We start from the raw sequence: 20,440 nt of genomic DNA, 5'->3' as shown, positions 1-20,440 counted from the left end.
AGAAATATTAATCTCCATCTAGTATTTTCTTATTTCTTGATTATTTTTGTTATATTCTAAGCTTGAGTTAATCTTAGTAAAATAGTTCTCTTTTTGGTAGAGACTATTTTTCCCAAGGCGATATTTCCCAAGTACAATTTCTGCACAATTTTGGCCTCCATTTTTGGACAACTGTTTTATATTAAACAAACTTCTGAGAAATCATACACACACACACACACACACACACACACACACACACACACTGTCTAGCACAATCCTTAGCATACAGCAATGCTTACTATATGCTTGTTAATTGTATGACTGATATGTCCATTTCCCATTTTAGGGAGCTAAGAGATTGTTTAATCACAATAGGCTATGACAGTTAGAACCACTGTCTACTTTTCATCTTTATTCTTACTTCTCATTTATATAATTTTGACCTTCACTCTGGCTAGTCTATGATTTGAATGGAATGTAGACATCTAACTGATAACCAGTTGTAATGTGTAATATACTTCAACCAATGAACTTGCTCCTCCTAAGCATGCAAGCTCTTCCCCAGGAATTCACAAGTCAAACTGCCAGGAAAGGCCGGAACTAGAAAATTGTTAAGTATCGACTTAGCACTTAGTAAAAACCTAATATCTCATTATCTCGTTAGCACTTAGTAAGAACCTAACAGCCAGTCATTTTTGTCTACTAGATAATGTCAGTTCTATGTCTGGGGTTGGCTTGTTGAAAAAAATTTTTTGTGATATCAAGCAAGTTTCTCCCATGCAAATGTTAAAATCATACAAGATTCTATGGCACATGCCATCGAAAGGAATAACTTTGTTCTGTAATTAGTAGCATTAAGATAGATGTAAATAGTGAAGCACATGCTCACCTAAGGTGTTTACCAGTGCTATGTAGGCTGTCCTTTATAAAGTCCAAATAGAATAGAGATTGTATTTACAAATGCTACCATTTTGGGTATTGTGCTATCTGCATCAAGTCATAGAACATGAAAAATGCTCCATGTTGAAATCCCAACTTAGTAAAAAGAGATTGGTCTAAGAATCCAACCTGCAAAAGTAGATGAGAAGTAATTCTGTGTTGTTTAATGGGCAGCCCCACGAAGTTAGTCTATCTATATCTTTGTAGATGTGCTTAATCTGTTTATATATAAACATGCACAATGCCTCCAAGGTCATTGAAGAACAACAAAATTACTGGGAAAAGCAGATATAACTATCTCATTTGAGAAACTACATAGCACTTCCAATGATTCCACTGCCACAAAAGCTCATTTTATAAACACCAAGCTCAGAAGAATCAAAATTGTAGATAGTACCAAAGGCCATGGAAATATGAACAATGAATGAATACAAATAGATACAGGTAATAATGACTTTAATGTAATAAGTAATATCAAAGCCATGAGCTGTTATAGTCATAAATAATAATTTTTCCTTTCATAATTTATATAGGGGGATATATTTCATCCTTTTGCAATGATAATCAATTTCAATTATCATTATTAACTAAATGTCCACAATTTAAATTATTATTCCTGTGGAAACTCTGCCTTTTTTATTGTTAGCTTTAATTACTGTACCTTTTAGACTTATCCGAGGCATTCACATTTGCTCCATTCTTTAAGAAAAAATCTACCATGTCATGGTTATTTTCAGTAACTGCAAGCAAAAGTGGTGTATAGCCTTCCTGCAAAATCATAATAAAGATATTGTTATACTATGCAAGAATTCTATTTATATTTCAATTCAGCTTAAGACATTTTGTGAATATCTTATGAATTTGCCAATGACCCCTTTCTAGAATGTTTTTAAATGCCTAAATATACAGAATACAAAGCCTATTACACTGAAATAAATAAAAAGCTATTGTTGTCTTTTTAAAGTTAATGGACCCAGATTAAGAATTCCTACTGTAAGATTAAATTATACTGGTCTAAATCAGTAGAGGGAGTTTCCTCAATTGGAGTTCCAAGGTGAATGAAATATCTTCCTGAGTTCTGCCCCTTTTCTTTCTTTCTTACCTCTCCAACCTGCATTAGGACATTCCAAAGGACAATAGATTTTTGCTACAGAATGATTTTAAGTTTTTTTCATTAAAGAAAAGCTTCTATAAATATATGAATTATAAATTATGAAATACGTGAATAGAACATTATCTGATTATACATTTTAGTTCATAAACTACTTTTATTATACAAGAGGTGAGCTTCTACCTTGTTTTTTGCTTCAATATCACCTTTATGTTTAAGCAGCTGTGCTGCTATGGCTTTGTTCTGACCAGAGGCAGCATAGTGAAGTGCAGTGTTGTTGTTCGAGTCCACAAGATTAGAGTCTGCACCATGTTCTAGCAGGATTGTTGCACATTCCTCCTGCTGACACTGTACCGCCTGAAAGTATAATACAAAGAGATAGTACTCTAAATATAAAATTTAGTATATTAAAGTGTCATTAGTGGCATATAAAAAAAGTTAGTAAGCATATTTTCTTAGTCAAGGAGAGAAATCAAAATGCATTTCATTGACCAGCATATTTAACTAATAAGTACCTTAATTAAAGGTGTTCGGTTGTCATTATCACACAAGTTTAGTTTGCATTTTCTCTGTACTAAGAGAGACACAACATCTGGATATCCTTTTGCACAGGCCAGATGGAGAGGAGTCCTATGGAATGAGAAAGCAATGTAATTGTTTGACAATGTACTATAATAAACAAAACTGTACCATTGTTAGTATAATTTTTAATAAAATATGCATTATTATTCTTATGGCTAAACTATAAATATTTCTTAAACTGCCAGGACTGAAAAAAAAATCCAGCAGGTAGATTTATATTTCATTACAGACTGGCATGGAAACTTTGCTCAGTTTCTGATCTCAACTGGCTCACCTCTCCTTATACAACTGCCAGCCTTAGACCTCACTAGTATATAGGATTGCTGATGTGCATCACCAGGCTTGGTTGTTAAATCTAATAACTTTTTTCCACTAAGAATATCGACAATTACAAACTAGTTTGTAAAGCAACTGCCTAAGAAAAAAAATTACACATTTGAATATTGTATATTTATATAAGCACATGTGCACTTATTCTCCATTAATGCCTTATTGCAAATATGCATTGTACAGTTGAAGTGGTTCTGTGTTGCTAAAGGCTATTCCTGCAGGGTATGCCAATTGGTAGTTTTGCCACGCTGGAAAGGTTTGAAGTAAGAGCCTAGTATGTCAGTTGTCCAAGACCAACCTAACTAAAGTCATAAAGATATTACCAGCTTGCCAAAGAAGGAAGAATTTTTTTATTGATAATGAATCTCAAAGACAATCTTTGCAATTTAGTCATTTCAGTCCTGCTTGACTCTTTGTGACCCTATGTTGGGTTTTCTTGACAAGGATATGGGATTGCTTTGTCTTTCTTTCTGCTGCTCATTTTATAGATGAGTTAAACTGAGACAAACAGGATTCAGTGATTTGCCCAGAGTCACATGGCTAGTATCTAAGGCCAGATTTAAACTAACGAAGATGAGTCTTCCTGACTCCAAATCTAGCATTCTACCCAGTGAACCACAGAGTTGCCCCTAGCTGACCCTCTATCAAGTTGTAAAGAGGTCACGTTATGTATTGTTGGAGGAAATGTTCATAACAACAAAATCATATATTGCTGAAGTAATGAATATGTAAATAAATAATCATATGTATATTTTTCTTTCTTTTTTTTTTTTTTTTTTTGTTTGTTTTTGGGACTCTCCTTTTTCCTTATGCTTTCTTCTAGTGTCTCTAAGGCAGGTAAGAGGGGAAGAGATTTTTTTCTTCCCTCATTCTCTCAGGTGTAATGGTGATATGCTCACAAATAGCCTGAAAAGGAAGAAAACTAGCAACTATTATGTGTCCTCTCTGTCTCAGACACTATTCAGCACTTTTACAAATATTATCTCATTTGATATTATTACAAATCCTAAGAAGGAAGTGCTATTATTGTTCTCATTTCATAGTTGAGGAAACTCAGAAACAAATTTGGTCAGGGTCATACATTAAGAAAGTGAGTTCGAATTTAATTCTTTTACCAATTAATCAAATTAGTAATTAAATAAAACAGAAAAATGCAATAAGATTATTGCATCTCTTAAAAATAACTGCTAATGCTTAAAAAAAGTTTAATAAGAAAAGGAAAGGAATTTAGAAATATTTCAGATTTTTTAATTCAGTTTACATTTATGTTCTCTTTCTTAATTCAGGTGTATCTTATGTTTATCAGCTATGATTAAATTAGGCTTTTTTTGGTCAGGAAAGAGATAAGGAAAATAAAATGGAAACAGGAACAATATTACTGGGAAAGAATTGCCAGAGAAAGGGAAAGCTATTAAAAATGTATTAAGGTACATTAGTGAAATTGCTTAAGTAGGAAATTAAGTTATGAATAGTGAAATAAAGCAGAAAAGAAGGAAGCAAAGCAGCATAAAATGCTCACATTAGGGGAAAAGAGATTGAAAGAGAAAGATGTTGGGTCAGCCATAATGCTGGTTGAGTGGCACCATAGTGGGAGAGCAATGCAGTCACTGTGTATTTTAGGGGAGAATATAATCATAAATATAAAGGGGAGAGAAGAGTCTTTGAATGAGTTTACATGTGGTTTCTACATTCAATGCTCATCATTCTGGGGATGTCTATATATTAAAACTAGTGGATCACTAAATAGTTGACATATTGTTTATACTCAACTAACAAGAATTCTCTGATAGCTAATGAACACATTTAAAAGTATCTCAATTTTGAATAGGGACTAATAGTTTTTTAACTATCATGGCTGTAGGATTTTGTTTTTCTTTGAATTTTAGAAAATATTTGTATTTTAAGCCAATGGTTACCTACACTCATATCCATTATCATTATTATATTTAAGTGGAATTTTTAATAATCATATCAATAGCTTCCAAAAATACCTGGAAAGTCTTCAGTGAACTCAAGCAAAGTGAAATAAACTGTATACAAAGTAATAGCAATGTTGTAGGATGATTAGCTGTAAATGACTTTGCTATTCTAAGCAATGCAATGATCCAGGATTATTCTGAAGGACTTAAGACTAAAAATGTTTTCCATACCTAGAGAAAGAAGTGATTGTGTATGTATACAGATCAAAGGATATTTTTTAAACTATTATTTTTCTTGAATTTTTTTTGGGGGGGAGAACAACACTTTCTTTCCCAGCATGACTTTCAAGGAAAAGTTTTGTATAACTTCACGTGTACCTTTTCAATGGGGGACTGGTGGACAGGAAGGGAGAGAATCTGGAACTCAAAAATTTAAAAACAAATGTAAAAAATTGTTTTATATTTAACTTGGTAAAATAAAAATATTAAACAAAAGTTTAATAAAAAATAATCCTATGAACAAGATATCTATATCTATACATGCTCTGAACCTAATTAATCTGTAAATCACATCATATCCATTAGAAGAAAATCAGTAAAGATAATCAACCAACCAGGAAAGCCTTTGGTTTCAGTCATTTCAGTGTTTTTTACCCTACGGGGCTGTTCTCACTTATATACTCCTACTTTTACTCTGCAAATGTTAAGTCAGGTACACAGATGTATAAAAAGTATGTACACAAGTAACATGACTATGCTTTTATTTTTTTTGGATTTTAGGATAAGTAAAAATATTAAAAAATACTCAAAATATAGCTTGCCACTTTTATTTTTCAAAGCTAATGAATGAATGATATTGGAAACAACATAAAAATAAGTTTTTTAACATTATTTTTAACAACACATATAATCACTTGTATATTTTCACCAATTATTGATATAAAATTCAGTCTGGACAAGTAAATAATGTACCATCAAACTTCCAGTCAGGATTCCAATGATTTTTCAGTATTTAACAACCAAAATAAAACAAACCTGTCTTTTTAAAAATATGAAATTTAACTTCCCTATGTACAATTTCTGTACCTCATGTTTAAAGGTCCTATTAATATATATTATTTAATAAACTCAAGAGATACAGGACAGTATGGTGGATTAAAAAGTCATCTTGGAAGTCTGGAAATTACTTGTTTCAATCAAGCCATTCTCCAACTGATAAATGGTCAAAAGATATGAACAGACAATTTTCAGATAATGAATTTGAAACTATTTCTACTCATATGAGTAGAAATTACTATTGATCACAGAAATGCAAATTAAGACAACTCTGAGATATCACTACACACCTGTCAGATTGGCTAAGATGACAGGAAAAGATAGTGATGAATGTTGGAGGGTATGCGGGAAAACTGGGACACTGATGAATTGTTGGTGGAGTTGTGAACAAATCTAACCAACTGGAGAGCAATTTGCAATTATGCCCAAAATGTTATCAAACCTGTGCATACCCTTTGATTCAACAGTGCTACTACTGGGCTTATATCCCAAGGAAATACTAAAGAAGGGAAAGTGCAAAAATGTTTGTGGCAGCCCTTTTTGTAATGGCTAGAGACTGGAAAATGAATGGATGCTCCTCAGTTGGAGAATGGTTGGGTAAATTGTGGTATATGAACGTTATGGAATATTACTGTTCTATAAGAAATGACCAGCAGGGTGAATATAGAAAGACTTGAAAAGACTTACATGAACTGATGCTGAATGAAATGAGCAGAACTAGGAGATCATTATATACCTCAACAACAATACTGTATGAGAATACATTCTGATGAAAGTGGATATCTTCAACAAAGAGAAGATCTAATTCAGTTCCAATTGATCAGTGATGGACAGAATCGGCTACACCCAGAGAAGGGAAATAAATGTGGACTACTTGCATTTTTGTTTCTCTTCCCAGGTTATTTTTACCTTCTGAATCCAATTCTTCTTGTGCAACAAGAGAACTGTATGGATCTGCACACATATATTGTATAGTCTAGGACATACTATAACATATTTAACATGTATAAGATTGCCTGCCATTTAGGGGAGGGGGTGGAGAGAAGAAAGGGAAAAGTTGGAACAGAAGTGAGTCCAAAGTATAATGTTGTAAAAAATTACCCATGCATATGTTCTGTCAATAAAAAGTTATAATTAAAAAAAAATTACTTCTTTCAAGTCCTAGCTCTGACACATACTGGCTGTATATGAGATTGGGTAAAGTCATTTAACTTCTCACTGATTTAAGCAATTTTCTGAAATTTAAGTGGTGGAGAAGAAACTGACCTGCAGTGCTAAAGGGATTCCTTATTATCAATGAAACCACACATCCAGTCTACATTCCATGAGAAACTTTATTATACACATTTAATTGGGCAACTATATTAGTATGCTGAGACAGTATGAAGCTGATTGTATAAACTACATATGAAAAATCAATCTCCTTACATTATAGTCATAACTTCATTATCTGTTTTTTTAACCTGTTTTTATAAGGAAGTCATATTTTAAATGTTTATTTTAAATTGAAAATATAGATAAATGACTTGTTTTCAAGAACTTAGGATCTGATTGGAGCAGGCAGTTCTTATTAGAATTATTTAAAAGAAAATGAATAGAAGAGAAGATATCCCTTTGAAGATATGTCATATGGTAGGGCTGTAGATATAAGAGACTGGGAAAATTGTAGATGAGTTGCATTTTCTATGATTAATAGGGTCTCTTTCCACTCTATATTAGGTACAATAGATTAGCCTATTGCTACCAATAATTTGGTATGAGATAGTATGCATGAAGTAAACATTGATTGCTGATCTTAGTACAAGACATTACCATCTCCTGACTCCAGCCATCTTCACTAAATGTTCCCCTACATATGGAATTCTCTCTCCTCTCCTCTCATCTATTGCCCTACCTGACTTGCTGAATCCTACTTTCTACAAGAAGCTTTTCCCAATCCTCTTAATGCTGATGTCTTCCTCCTCTGATTATTTCTAGTTTAACCTATTTGTAGTATCATGTTTGTACTTAGCTGTTTTCATGTTGTCTTCCCCTTTGGAATGTGAGTGCCTTCACAGCAGGGACTGTCTTTTAGCATTCTTTGTATACCCAGCTCTTAGCTCAGTGTCAGTTACATAGTAGACACTTAAATATTTCTTGACTGACTGCTGTTCACATACAGCACTCCATCTCCTGACTAAGTGTCTCCACTGGCTCTCCTTATGCCTGGAGTGCTCCTCACTTCCTCTCCCGCCTTCTTGCAGGGACTGCCTTCTACAAGAAGCCTTTTTCCATTTCCCTTAAAATTAGTGCCTTCCCTCTGGTACTCTTACCTCAGCTTGTATGTACCTTGTTTATACATAATTCTTTTCACCCATTATTTTACACTCTCTCCTTTCCAAAGCATTATACTTCCACATACATGCTAATATTCCTTCTAATACCCTCACTTCATAGTTCCTCAACCTCCTCATTTCATATGATCTAAATCAGGATCCTCAAACTACGGCCGTGGGCCAGATGTGGCCTGCTGAGGACAGTTATGCAGCTTGCTGGGTTATGGCAAATGGGCTGAGGGGCGGAGACAGAGTGTGAGGTTTTGTTTTTACTATAGTCCGGCCCTCCAACAGTCTGAGGGACAGTGAACTGGCCCCTATTTTAAAAGTTTGAGGACCACTAATCTGAATCTTCATCCTATTTCAGCCAGATACAAAGATAATTATATCTTTGATCACACACAAATGTAGCACATCCATAGTTACAAATACTTAGTTTCTCTTATCTGATCACGATCTATTGTCATTTCACCTCTTCTTTTGCCTTGAAAGCCTAAACTGTTTTTTATGTAGACCATGATCTCCAATCCAAGGCTATCACTCCTGTACTAGATACACTCTCCTCCATTTCCCATCTTGACTCCTTGATGAACCATTCAATAGGTTTGTTCAATTCTACAATGTTTTCCCTTGAGTCCAGTGACCAATATGACATTATCATATTGCCAGCTATGTCCTACTAAACCTCAGCCTTGAATCACTCCTGCCATCTTCTGCCTTTGCTCATGCACATACTAAAAAAAAGGTGGAGAAAAATCATACAATTGTGCTTACTAGGTCTAATACGAATTTATGTTATATAACCTCAACTGGGTTCTCACTGATGCAAGGCTTTATCTTCCTAAATAATTCACAATGCCATTTACCACAGCAGCTCTTCCAAACCTTTTCATCCCTCCTTAAACTATGTGAACTTCTGCACTGAGTTAAGAATCTGAGATCTCCCTCTTCTCCCCTCCTCACTTAATATTATCTAAATGCCTTCTGCCATTATCTTTTTCTTTACCTATCTCACATAAAGAGGTGGCCTTTCCCCTTGCCACTCAAAATGTCTCTATATTTAGGAACTGATAGTACCTTCTTATCTCCACAACAGATTGCCCCTTTTCTTATTACTATTCTCACTTTACTTCTCTCTCTCTCTCCATACTAGCTATTTCCCTTCTTGCTTAACAACATGCTCATGTCTTTTCCATTCTCCAGAGAACTTTCACTTGGTCAATCCATCCCCACTATCACCTCACATTTCTCCTGTCTTTTGTAGCTAAATGTCACGAGAGGGCTGTGGACAAAAAAAGTGTCTCCACTTATTTTGTCATTTTCTTTCAACACTCTATAGTTTGGCTTCTAAACTCTCCAAAGATACTACTGATCACTTAATTTTCAAATCTAATGGTCATTTCTCTTTAATCACTCTTCTTTACCTTTTTGAAATCTTTGAAAACCTTTTCCTCCTTGATATTCCCTTTTATCCAAGTTTTGTAACACTGCTCTCTCCTGGTTCTCCTTCTATGCATCTGATCCTCTCCTCAGTCACCCTTGCAGATTTAGTTCCCTATCTAACCTCCTAGAACACAGTGTCAATCCTTGCTCCCCATTTCTCTGTAACTGTTGCTGTTAGTCAGGTGCCTGATACATATAGTAAATACTTAATAAAAGCAGTAATTGATTTTCCTCCTTGATACTTTCACACTTCCCATATCCGGTCCATATTTCATTTGCAGACCGCAGACTCATTTTTCTGAGTTCAAATCTGACCTCAGATATTTACACTTGTTTGACTCTGGGCGTGTCGCTTCACCCTGTTTGCCTCAGTTTTCTTAGCTGTAAAAATGAGCTGTAAAAGAAAATGGTAAACCATTCCAGCAACTTTTCCAAGAAAACTTCCCAAATGTCGTCACGGTTACTCCAACATTTCAGCAGAATAGTATTTGCTCCCACGTCGCTACGGATTATGAGTAAGTTCGTTGGACCCCTGGCTAAAAGTAAAATGATGGAGTCTTCCATTCATTAAAAATGGACATGCAGGGGCTTGCTACCCTATCTCCAGGAGGCAAATCCTGACTGACCAGGGTGCTGAGGGGAATTGCTTTTCCAAGGGTTACCTGGGGAGAGGGAGAGGGAGAGGAAGAGGGGAGATGGGGAGAGAAGGGTAAGGGGGGGAGGACGGACCCACGTGGAGGGATGGAGGGGCATCTTAAGCTCCTGCATGGGGGGCTTACCTTCTCTCTCCCCTCCCCCAACTCCTGCTCTTACCGCTTCACTTTATCCAAATCGTTCACGTCGTGCTTCCCCAGCAGCAGCAGCTGCTGGACCTTCGCCACATCCCCGACCGAGGCAGCTTTGTGGAGCTTCCCGAGGTCCTTGTCCCGGATAAGATATCCTGCGTTGGTGTCGGACTCTGAGACCCCGCAGTCCCTGCGCGGGATGGGGAAGGAGCGAGATGGGGACTGCCCTTTCTTGCTGCCGAAACTGAAAATCTTTTTCATCCTGGGGGCAGCCTTCAGGGCCGTGGTTAGAACTCGCGGGGGAGTCCTTTCCTGGCCCCTCAGCCTGCTCCGAGGCCTACGTTCCACTCCAGAATTAAAGGGGGAAATTTCAATAACCAGAGTCCAGAGGTTCAGAGAACGTGAGCGCGCAGCAGTTATAACCAATTGAAACCTAGAGCCGGCTGCAACCCTAGCAACGCCGGGAGGGAACGGAACTGCGCACGCGTCAGTAAGATACGCGGTCACGGGGATGGGCCCCAAGGTAAAGTCACGCAAGGGTGAGTGCGCATGTGCGGGCTCGGTAATCCTTTTCCCGGGATAGGCCAGAGATCCAAATCCCGAGGTGGGGGAGCTGCAGGCGGATTGCTTCCAGAACCGTAGGTTCTTTCGATTATCGCCCTGAAACCCGACGCGTGGGGGCGGACTGGAGATGGAATCGCTCTTGGAGGAAAGCTGATGGCTAGCGCGCTGGATCTGGATTGGAAGGAGTCGGGTTCGAATTTCGGGAGCAGCTCTTGATGCTTTCTTCTGTAACGCTGGACGAATCACTTCCTTCCCGAACTTCGGCTTCTTTTCATGTAAAACGAAGAGCTTTGACTAGATAATCTCCCAAGTCCCTTGTGGTTATTAATAATACGATGAAGACAAAGGCACCTAGACTGAAAACGAGGCCCTGGGCGGGGTGGGGGAGGCTAATAGATCCCCCTGGGACAAATCCTAAACCATAAGGAAATTTCTGCAAAGGGGAACAGTATAGATTATTATTAATTCAATGTCAAATAGGGGGCCAGATCACTGTCCCTCAGACTGTTGGAGGCAGGACTATAGTAAAAACAAAAACTCTCACTCTGTCTCCGCCCCTCAGTCCATTTTAATGGGCTCAGCGGATTCATGGGGGGGGGGGGGGAGAGTAAGGCTGTAGTTTGAGAAACCCTGATCTAATTGGCTTGCAGCCTCACTCTCCCTCCCCCCCTTTTCTCTTCTACTTTCCATTCAAGATGTGAAATGTATCCTTTTCACTACTACCTCACATTGATTTGTTTTTTTCAACTCCAGGATCTTGAGAATACAGAAAGGATGCATACCCATCTTGACACCAGCTGTTGCTGCTACTGCTTGTTCTTTTCCTCCTCTTTCCCTGCTTTTTTTTTCCTTTCATTTTCTCCTTTCCCCCTTCTCCCTTCCCCTTCTCATTTCTCCTTTCCTTTTCCTTCTTCCTTTTCCCTCCCTCCTTTTTTTTCCTTCTCCTTCCTCTGCTTCTCCCCCTCCTTTTCTTTCTCCTAGGTTTTTTTGGACTCCAAAGTGCACTGCCTGTGACAGTGAATATATAAGGTGTTCACATGTTGTTGGTTGTACTTGTGCCTTGACCTGTCAATATCTTTTCAAGGGATAGATTCTATTATATATGCCATACTTGATATCCTGTAGAATAAATGGCATGTGATGTTCTGTAATTTTCTTCTGTCTAGCACCATGATCTATTTCTTTAAATATATTTGGACGAATGCATGGCTATTTAGAAATCCTATTGAATAAGCAACAGACTCCATGATTATATACATAATATATATTTCATATAATTTGTGGACAGAAAATTAGTAATGAATTACATAATAATTTGAAAATATATATACTTATTAGGGAGAAGGTCAATGTATGTGAAGAGTAAAGATGAAAATTAAGTTTATTAATCAAATAGAATCAAGTAGAATATTAATCAAATCAAATAGAAAAATCCTCAATTAAAATTTCATGACTTAATTACAGATATTTGGTTGAAACCTAATATGAAATTTGTGGAAGTTGAAAAACATTTTTATGAATTTTTAAAGAAAAACATGAAAATGGACAAATGATTCCTCTTATAACTATTATTGGTGATATTAATAACTCCCATGTACTTAGTAGCATATCTTTCATATATCATTTTCTATACTTTATCTAAAATTTTACAACAAACAGGCAATTTAAGTACAATTTTCTATATTTCATGGCTAGGGACACAGCTTATTAATGACAGGGACTAGATTCAAACCTAATTCTTTGGATACCATATCTAATAAACTTATATGTTATGAAGTTTTTCATTGGTTTTTCCAATTATGGGACACATATGTAATGAGTCTTGTTCCCCATCTGTTTTTGAGACTATATAGATTTTGTCAATAACTTTCCATTGGTTTTTAAGCCAGAATTTAGATAGTTTTCAATTAATGAAAATAATGAATCTTGTGTATTGGTCACTTTATTTGGATTTGTACTACATATTTGAATTGAGCTAGAACAAACTGCTATATTTCACATAATCATATCTTCAAAAAGTATAAATACTTGGGATAACTTCATGGAAATCATTATATGTACTAATCAGGACTTTTCTGTAAATGGACAGTTCTGGCTCAAAAAACCAGTGGGTTGCTTCAAACCCCTGGTCCACCTCCACTTCACAGTGTTCCTTTTCCTTTATGGCTTCATATCATGAGGTCTCTTCAAAGCTTCATGGGAGAGTAGAATAAAGGGATGATGGAAGCTCTTCCAAAGTCATCAGGTGACTAAGCTGAAATCTTAAGTTGATTGAGCCCAGGTGATCTTGTAAGTTTCAGAAAATCATGAGGTCCTGGAAGGCCACGGTAGCTGTGGCTGTAATATCTACTAAAGTGGTAACTTGTGATAGTAGCAGCATGCTAGAAAAAAGGGGAAGAGTTGGCATTTGAGAAAGATGAACCAATGAAAAATCGCTGCCTTGGGGACAACACACACACACTGCTTTCTCTTAGCCTCCTGCCAGATAACTAAAAGTTACAAGTTGGCTACAAGTTGTTTCCAAATTCTATTTAAGTTATTCTTTTAATGCATACTCTGATTCTGTTATGCTCATTATTGCTCTCTCTATATGGAAATAAAACAGCCTGTTCTATTGTTTGATGAGGAAATCCTAATTCCCCTAAACAATATAACAGCCATTTTCCTTGTGAAATTGAGCTAGGGTGAGCAGCCAATGGATGTTCAAATATATTCCAATTTCATAGCTTTCTTCTGCTGTTTGAAAATCAGACATCTCCTAGAATTGAAACCTGATTAAAATGATGGTGGGTAAAGTACAAAAATTGTGCAGGTTGAGAGTCTTTGTGACTTTAGCCAAAGGGTATCTAAATAGTCATTTTACTTGATAGGAGACTTTGACATAATTTTGGAAATCTTTGCATTTGTAGGGTAATTAGGAGGCTCTGTGGCTTGAGTGCAGAACAGGAAATGAAGGCCTTAATTCAAACTCAGCCTGAGATGCATACTAGCTATGTGAGCCTGAACAACTCATTTCTGTTTGCCTCAGTTTCCTCATCTTTAAAATGGAGCTAATAATAGCACCCACCTGCTAGGACTGTTGTGAGTTTCAAGTCAGATAATATTTATGAAGTACAGGGTCTGGAATATAGTAAGCACTATATAAATGTTAGCGATGGTGATAATTATAAATATTGGAGAGATTTTTCATAGAAGATTTTTGTAAAGTTACTGAGGGACTTCCCATATGGAGAATCTAAGCATAAACTCAACTAGTTAGATTTCTTCCAGGGCCGCTAGATTTCTTTTTATTTTCTTATGTATTTATTTCCTTTAGCAATGACCTTGATAATATTGTGAGATCCTAGAGTATATAATAGAAGCAAGAATTTATGCCAAGGGTGTTTATAATTACAGCATAAAGCTGGTACCATGGGAATAGTGTTCATGGGAAGGGCAGAGAGAAAGAAAAACAGGCAGAGAAAGAGAGAGACTGAAATCAGAAAGAAAATTCTATTGAGAATTAAATTTTCATATGTAGTAAAGGTGAACTGTACCGAACTAATTAGCAGCACTGCAAAAACTGAATATTAGCTTACTAAAGTATCTCATACTAATAAATTAATGGATTTTCATCTAATCATTTTACAATTATTACTTAGCATTTTCTTTTCTGTTTAGGAATAAAGCTGCCTGTTACATCTTAAAAAAAAAAATGCAACTTTTCATTTTTTTGAGGAAACCATACATAACAATTATAGAATTGTCCCTGAAGTTAGGGAGGCAACAATTATATTGGTTAGCCTAATTCCTGTATTGAGAAGTCAAGCTTCCAAGCTTAGTGTGGAAACTGACAAACTACAATGGTAAGTGAAAGCCTGGCTTTAGTCCAAATTATTAGTACTTGGAATCTCAGTTAAACTATGCTTCTCTAGCTACTATGCTAGATATTATCCCAAATGGAGAGAAAGTATTACTGACTGGGCTTCTGTGTAGCTGGGAGAAGTTAAGGAAGTTCATTTTTTATTTGGTAAAATAAAAATACTATTAATATTCATGATTGGAAAAAGAAAAACACAGTTCATAAATATCTGTAAGTTTTATCAGTAAACAAATGAGTAAAATCTTGCTGAGAAGATTCCTATAAAAATTATGAGCATTTATATAGATCTTAAATTACTTTGTATATGTAAATATCATTTAATACTTAAAATAGCCTGGTGCTGAAGTAGGTGTTATTATCTCCATTTTTATAGATGAAATAACTAACACTGAGAAAGGTTGGGTGACTTGCCTGTTGTCACACAGAGAATATCTAAATTTGTATTTGAACTCAGGTTTTCCTGATTGGCCAACACAACATACCTTGTACTGACCCGACCTGCGGGTCTCGAACTAAGGGGGTCTGAAGCCGCGTGTCAACCTGTAAGCAAAGGTAGTAAGGCAACAACCTGGGAATGGGTGAAGAAAGCAAGAGGTGGAGACAACTCTGTGCAAAGCAGAATAGCTCATTTATTGGAGGAAAGTACAAGGCTTATATATGTTTCCAGAGTATAGGTTTGAAAAAACAGTTCTGTGACTACGTGACTAGGGGTGGTGGTTAAGGAACATCTGGTGGTAGATATGTGTGACCTTGTGATATTTTATGGCAGGATGTTCTCAGGCTAAGAAAGAATGTTTTATTGTTAACACCTGGGCTTTATGACCTTCAAGGCAGGATGTTCTCATGCTTCACTGTATTGCTTATCAGTTCTTGGTATTTGGGGTGTGGGGCAGAGGCTCCAGCATGTCCCCCTTCTCTAATTAGAAAATAGGAGGGAAGGCATTTTGACTCAGAAGAATCACGTCTAGCCAATTTGAAATTTTAATTATTATAATCCTGTTGTTATGGTTTTTCTCAATTCTATGCATAGGGAGGAGAGCACTGAACAGAACGGAGAATTAGCAGAGGCTTCTATCCCTAGGGTCAGATGGTCCACTGCAACCAACAGCTATGGGGAACACCAATTTTTGTTGAGTTTGTCTGTCTTTGTTAGGCCGTTGAGTCATAGGTGGTCCTGTCTATTCTATGGTAGGCAGAATTCCTAATGACCATATGTATTGCGGGCCGATTTGAGACGGGTATCAAGCATACAGTCCTGATGATCTTCTGGTGCTCGTGTGTTGCTGAGGTCAGTACCTTTCTGCCTTTCAGGGAACAGCCAGTGCATTATGAGTTTTGCATCTCCATCTCCGTATTTCTCTCCCTAGCAAGAGTATGAGAAAGCCTGGCCTTTTATAAAGGCTTATCAGCCAATTAGAGGTTAGAATTTGAGGGACTAATTCTTATGAATATCATTTTGCCTTCTCTCTTATCAAAGGTGGGAAAAAAGATTTTTGTGAGAGTAAAGGCCAATGCCTATTGATGTACAACAATTTGCATTACATCAGATAACTGTGAGATTCTATTTAACATTATCCGATCCAAACTTTCTTGATGCCGCCAAGCAGCATTGTTTTTTATCATAAATTGTGGTAGACTCGCAGCTAAAAAAGCTACCTCCTGTTGTATTTTATATATTTGCATTTCCTCTATCACATTAAGAGCCAAATTAACCAATGATATAGCTGTATCAAAAGAACTGTCTCGTTTCATTCTAGTTAGTTTTCTTATCATGTCTATAGACAAAGAAGGATTTTTACCAAAAAATTATTTAAGGGTTTGGCACATACATCTGTGCAGGTGCGGGGTACGGAAGGGCTTCCCTAGTTGACTCGTTCCTTATCGTCTGTATCTTGACAGTTCTTTATTAATTGTCTATGCCCAGGGAGGGAGCCACTCTTCTCTGGAGCACAAACATCTCTAGGAATGGCTAGTTCCTATCATCTAGTGTCAAAAATATACAGAGTTCATGGAACGGTCAAGTTCCCATAATTTGGAAGCTGAGGCCTGTTAGATTTGAGTGAGCTTATAATCCTAATATGAAATTTTAAATTTCTTAATCATTTGGCCTTAAGATCACGAAAATAATAAGAGGACTGAGCTAGTGGGGTGAAATTAGAGTAAATTAATTTCATTTTCCAATACATAAGACAATTACACATACATAATATAACTAGAAAGAGTAATAATAATACTATGGGTATAGCTAAACTATTAAAATAAATGGTAGCGCTACCTGATCTAAATAAGAAATCATACCAATGGTGGTTAGTATCCAATGTTACTAAATGAGAGGCCTCGATAAGTTGTCCTGCAGCTATAAGAGTCTGTATTTGATGTTCATTTAATGCGCGCTGATTAGACTCTAATAGTTTCTTCATAACTTAAGATCTGTTTAGGATATCCATATATATGAAGTAAAGCAAAGTAATTAGGTAAGACAAAAGGTAACACATGAAATTAATACATAACAGCCCATATCTTAACTTGACAATACACAATAGTTCCAGTACACCAAAAAGAAGTACACATAGCATTTTCAGATCATTGTTTCTTCCATGCTTCTAGTAAATTAAACATATAATCCCACATTGCAACAATCTCTGAGCACTTTCTTTTTGTATCTAGGTATACATATTTTGTAAAGAGCATTTGGTCCACTTAAATAATTTACTAATATTTCCAGTAAAACCCAAACTAGTAATAATACTATCATTAAAAATCTGTAGAAATTGGCCTTGATATTTTAATGTATTTTGGTGGAGTAGGATTGTCGTGGGCAACTATTGAGCATTTACAGTCAAAGCTTGAGAAACATCTTGTCCAGCACTGCGCAGTCTGCTGGCCAAGTTCTCAAGGTCTATTGAATTAACTATATCCAAACCAGTTCCAGCACCACCAAATAAAGTGTCATACCAGGTTCTTTTCTTTCTAACACAATATGTCAGAGGAGGAAAAGTTACATTATTGGTACAAGTTTTAGGAACTCTTATGATTGATGGAGGATATTTTGTAGGAGGGGGAGGTGTCAGTAATAGATATTTTATCTAATAGTGAGGTTTCAATACTGCTATCAAGATTTTATATGCACAGTTCATCAGTTGCTTTTCAATGTTTGTCTCAGCTTGTTCTCTGCATTCAGTTGGGAAGTCCACACCCTCAGAGTCCACTCTCTTTCCTATGTAGCACTGCTGTATCTGGATCTGGAACAGTCCTTTCCAGCTCAGGGTCAGCTTGTCCTCCTTCCATGTCCTAACCAGGACCCCGTCTCCAAGCTAGAACTCATGTACTGTTGAAACCCTAAGGGAGGAGTCTGAGCAATAAGCCTGTTTAGTTGTAAAGTTTTCAGATGTTAAAGTAAAGACATAACATATTTCCTTAAAAACAAATCCTTGGTTTCAAATATTGGATACAAGGAAGAATTTTGAATCCCTTTAAATCAGTTTGCTTTCTTCAACCAGAAACAGCTGCAGCTTCCTATTGCTGCTCTCCCCCTGCAAAAATACATCCCGTCTCACAGTCATCTCTCCGTGATTACCTTTTCCAACAAGTTCCTTCTTTTCCCCACTGATTTCTTCTTGAAATCATTTGCTCCCACTAATAAATCCTTCTTAAATCACCTTTATTCTCCTGTCCCATCTCTCTGTTTCTCTCCTCCCAATGCCTACTTGCTTAAACCTAACACTTCCAAACCAAAACTCGTCTGACTAGATGCTACATTTAAACTATTAATTGCTTTTGTAAATCAATCTCCCTTGTCCCTTTTCTTTAATCACCTTTTTTTAAAACTTTAAACTTTAAGATTCATAACCCATAATGATAACAAATTACCCAATGTTTCAGAAGCAAACCAAATAGTTTTTTTTTTTTTTTCTTCTGCCTGAGTGCTTCAAGGCCACTAGTAAGAAGCTTCCCAGGCGGTATTAAGCAGATAAGATTGTAATGCCGTTACTCCCCTTTAGCAGGCTTTGAAAATCTGCTTTTCAGAGAAAACTTTCCCACCAGTTTAAAATAGTCAAGTTTTTTCTTTTATTTTACTTACAAATTGGTACAACAGGTTAAAAAGTTTAAAATCACAAACAATTTTTAAGACCAATACATTTTGAACCACTATGAAAGAATTACTATTCTGAATGAATTTCAATTTCCACAATTCAGCCTGTTATTTTTCTAAGCCTGTAACACAGAGGCTGAATTCTTATCTCTTATGAGCTTGCTAACTTTTAACACAGAACAAAAAATTCAAAGCAGACATACACAGACAGACACAGAGCTCTATTTTTTCTATCCAGGCTCTGCATGCTTTTAAGTTAAGATCCACTCCATTCTTTTTACAGAGTTTATGTAATTGTGAAGCATATACTCCTGAATCTGTTGGCTTGATATGGGCTTTAATTATTTTTTGTCCCATGCCTCATCTAACTGCATCTAAGCAGTCAGGCTGTTTGCTTCTTCTTGATTCTAAAAATCAAGGAGCGCGTCTTTCTCTGTTCATTTTTGTAGAGGGAATTTTAAGAGGCAATGTGTGGGAAGGGATTGCATAGAGGCAGCACGAGACAGCGGCCGTAGATAAGATTCTGCATTGATAATTAATTGTCTTATTCCGCCGTCAGAAGCGGCACTTTCTACAACTTCATTGATTAAAGTCCAATAAGGGAAAACATTTATGGGGACGGAATCAGGTCCTTCTCGTTTAAGAACTTCATTCAGATCACGACCTACTCTCTGCCACTTAGCGGGGTGTATTTCTGGACCGTTTATTATAAACCAGGGACAAATTTTGTCAATATAGATAAAGAATTTTATAAGATCCTTTTTCTTAACTTTTAAGCCTCTTTCTCTAAAGCTTTCTTTTAAGATCTTTTATAAAAGCTTGTTCTTTAGAGAGTTGGGAACCCATGAATGTGGCAGATGGTGTATTCACCGTTCGCAGTCTTTTGATTGCTGAAGTAGGGGGGTCTGGCCAGACGGGTACGTTCCTTCTCCTCGCCGATCTGCCGGGCTGCCACGAATTTTCAGGTCCCTGTTCGAGGGCGCCAATTGACCCGACCTGCGGGTCTCGAACTAAGGGGGTCTGAAGCCGCGTGTCAGCCTGTAAGCAAAGGTAGTAAGGCAACAACCTGGGAATGGGTGAAGAAAGCAAGAGGTGGAGACAACTCTGTGCAAAGCAGAATAGCTCATTTATTAGAGGAAAGTACAAGGCTTATATATGTTTCCAGAGTATAGGTTTGAAAAAACAGTTCTGTGACTACGTGACTAGGGGTGGTGGTTAAGGAACATCTGGTGGTAGATATGTGTGACCTTGTGATATTTTATGGCAGGATGTTCTCAGGCTAAGAAAGAATGCTTTATTGTTAACACCTGGGCTTTATGACCTTCAAGGCAGGATGTTCTCATGCTTCACTGTATTGCTTATCAGTTCTTGGTATTTGGGGTGTGGGGCAGGGGCTCCAGCATTGTACCATCTCTATAATGATCAACATCACTAATCAGTATTCCTGAAAATTTTGATT

General features: G+C 36.7%; 1 protein-coding gene across 10 annotated transcripts in view; it reads right to left on the bottom strand.

Moving 5' to 3' along the window:
* The window catches only part of ANKRD26 (ankyrin repeat domain containing 26), an 89,784-nt gene extending 78,259 nt beyond the window's left edge, over positions 1-11,525 (bottom strand). For 3 of the 10 annotated variants that reach the window (XM_074268186.1, XM_074268188.1, XM_074268187.1), the window contains exons 1-4: positions 10,491-11,519; positions 2,548-2,662; positions 2,216-2,389; positions 1,583-1,689 (exon numbers count right to left, since the gene is read on the bottom strand). In XM_074268186.1, coding sequence (XP_074124287.1) covers positions 1,583-1,689; positions 2,216-2,389; positions 2,548-2,662; positions 10,491-10,723 — 629 coding nt within the window. In that variant the 5' untranslated portion in view covers positions 10,724-11,519. Of the gene's footprint in view, positions 1-1,582; positions 1,690-2,215; positions 2,390-2,547; positions 2,663-10,490 lie in introns of all 10 variants that reach the window. The other 7 variants (XM_074268181.1, XM_074268180.1, XM_074268182.1 and 4 more) reach the window with 4 other exon arrangements.
* Between the last annotated feature and the right edge of the window lie 8,915 nt (positions 11,526-20,440).

This window comes from Sminthopsis crassicaudata, chromosome 5 (genome assembly GCF_048593235.1).
Source record: "Sminthopsis crassicaudata isolate SCR6 chromosome 5, ASM4859323v1, whole genome shotgun sequence".
Lineage (NCBI taxonomy): Eukaryota > Metazoa > Chordata > Mammalia > Dasyuromorphia > Dasyuridae > Sminthopsis > Sminthopsis crassicaudata.
The sequence above is the reverse complement of the archived record's forward strand: the minus strand, read 5'-3'. Positions and strand labels throughout refer to the sequence as shown.